General features: G+C 24.7%; 1 protein-coding gene across 1 annotated transcript in view; it reads left to right on the top strand.

The window, feature by feature from the left end:
* Window positions 1-1,220, top strand: part of LOC107676693 (adhesion G protein-coupled receptor L3-like) — a 298,216-nt gene that overhangs the window by 271,012 nt on the left and 25,984 nt on the right. The window contains exon 19 of the mRNA XM_016471337.1: window positions 31-199. Coding sequence (XP_016326823.1) covers window positions 31-199 — 169 coding nt within the window. The remainder of the gene's footprint in view (window positions 1-30; window positions 200-1,220) is intronic.

Genomic DNA, 1,220 nt, shown 5'->3' with positions numbered 1-1,220 from the left:
TGTGTTTGTGTGTGTGTGTGTGTGTTTCAGATCGTGGGTGATAGGAGCGATCGCGCTGCTCTGTCTGCTGGGCCTGACCTGGGCGTTTGGCCTGATGTACGTTAACGAGAGCACGGTGATCATGGCGTACCTCTTCACCATCTTTAACTCGCTGCAGGGCATGTTCATCTTCATATTTCACTGCGTCCTGCAGAAGAAGGTTGGGAAAAACACATTCATATACACACATGAAACAAATATATGAATAAGAATATATGGCTATGGTTACTTTACAAAGCAATAACATAATACCAAAACATGTCAAGTAAAACCATACTACATACTTAAATATTTTATTTTATATTTTTTTTTATATTATTTTATTTTATTATTTTACTTTTAGCACATTATAAACACTTCCTGATCTTGTCTTTTACATTCAAAAGCAACAAACACATAATAGATCACACGACCTACTGTACACACAATCACAGTTGTTGTTATTGTTAACTAAAACCATTGAAAATCGTTTGCAGTAATTTAAATAAAGCTGAAATAAAATATAAATATTAGGTTAAAAAAAAATTGAATTAGAAATGTCGCCTTGGCAACTAACTTAAAGGAAATGGGTTTAAGTACTAAAATTACTACTAAAACTGAAATAAAAATAAATTAAAGCTAAATATGAATATTAAAAAAAAAATTGAAAAAGATAAAATTACTAAAAACAAACTTAAATTAAAACTAAAAGGAATTACTAAAATAAAATTAAAATCAATATTATTCTTAATTTAAACTATTAAGTCTTGTTTTTGTTAATTTGAATAAAGCTTAATTAATTTAATTTAATAAAGTTTAAAGTTAATTTAAAACTTAAATGAAAAATGAAAATGTTGCCTTGGCAACTAACTGATAGAAAATAAGTTGAATTACTAAAATTACTACTAAAATGTAAAAATAGATTAAATATAAATAGGAATATTAAAAATAAAATAACATGTCAGAAAAAATAATAATACAATTACTAAAACTTAAACTAAAATTAAAATTAAAACTTAAAATAATGTAATTTTTAACTAAACATAATAGTGTTATTATTAACAGAACTATAATTATTAAATATTATAATATTAGACTGAAAAAAAAAGTAAACTAGAAATGTTTTCCTGGCATCTGATAGAAAATAAGCTTATGTACTAAAATTGCTAAAACTGAAATAAAAATAAATATTATGAAATAAA

This window comes from Sinocyclocheilus anshuiensis, unplaced genomic scaffold, assembly GCF_001515605.1.
Source record: "Sinocyclocheilus anshuiensis isolate Anshui unplaced genomic scaffold, SAMN03320099.WGS_v1.1 scaffold2539, whole genome shotgun sequence".
Classification (NCBI taxonomy): domain Eukaryota; kingdom Metazoa; phylum Chordata; class Actinopteri; order Cypriniformes; family Cyprinidae; genus Sinocyclocheilus; species Sinocyclocheilus anshuiensis.
The sequence above is the reverse complement of the archived record's forward strand: the minus strand, read 5'-3'. Positions and strand labels throughout refer to the sequence as shown.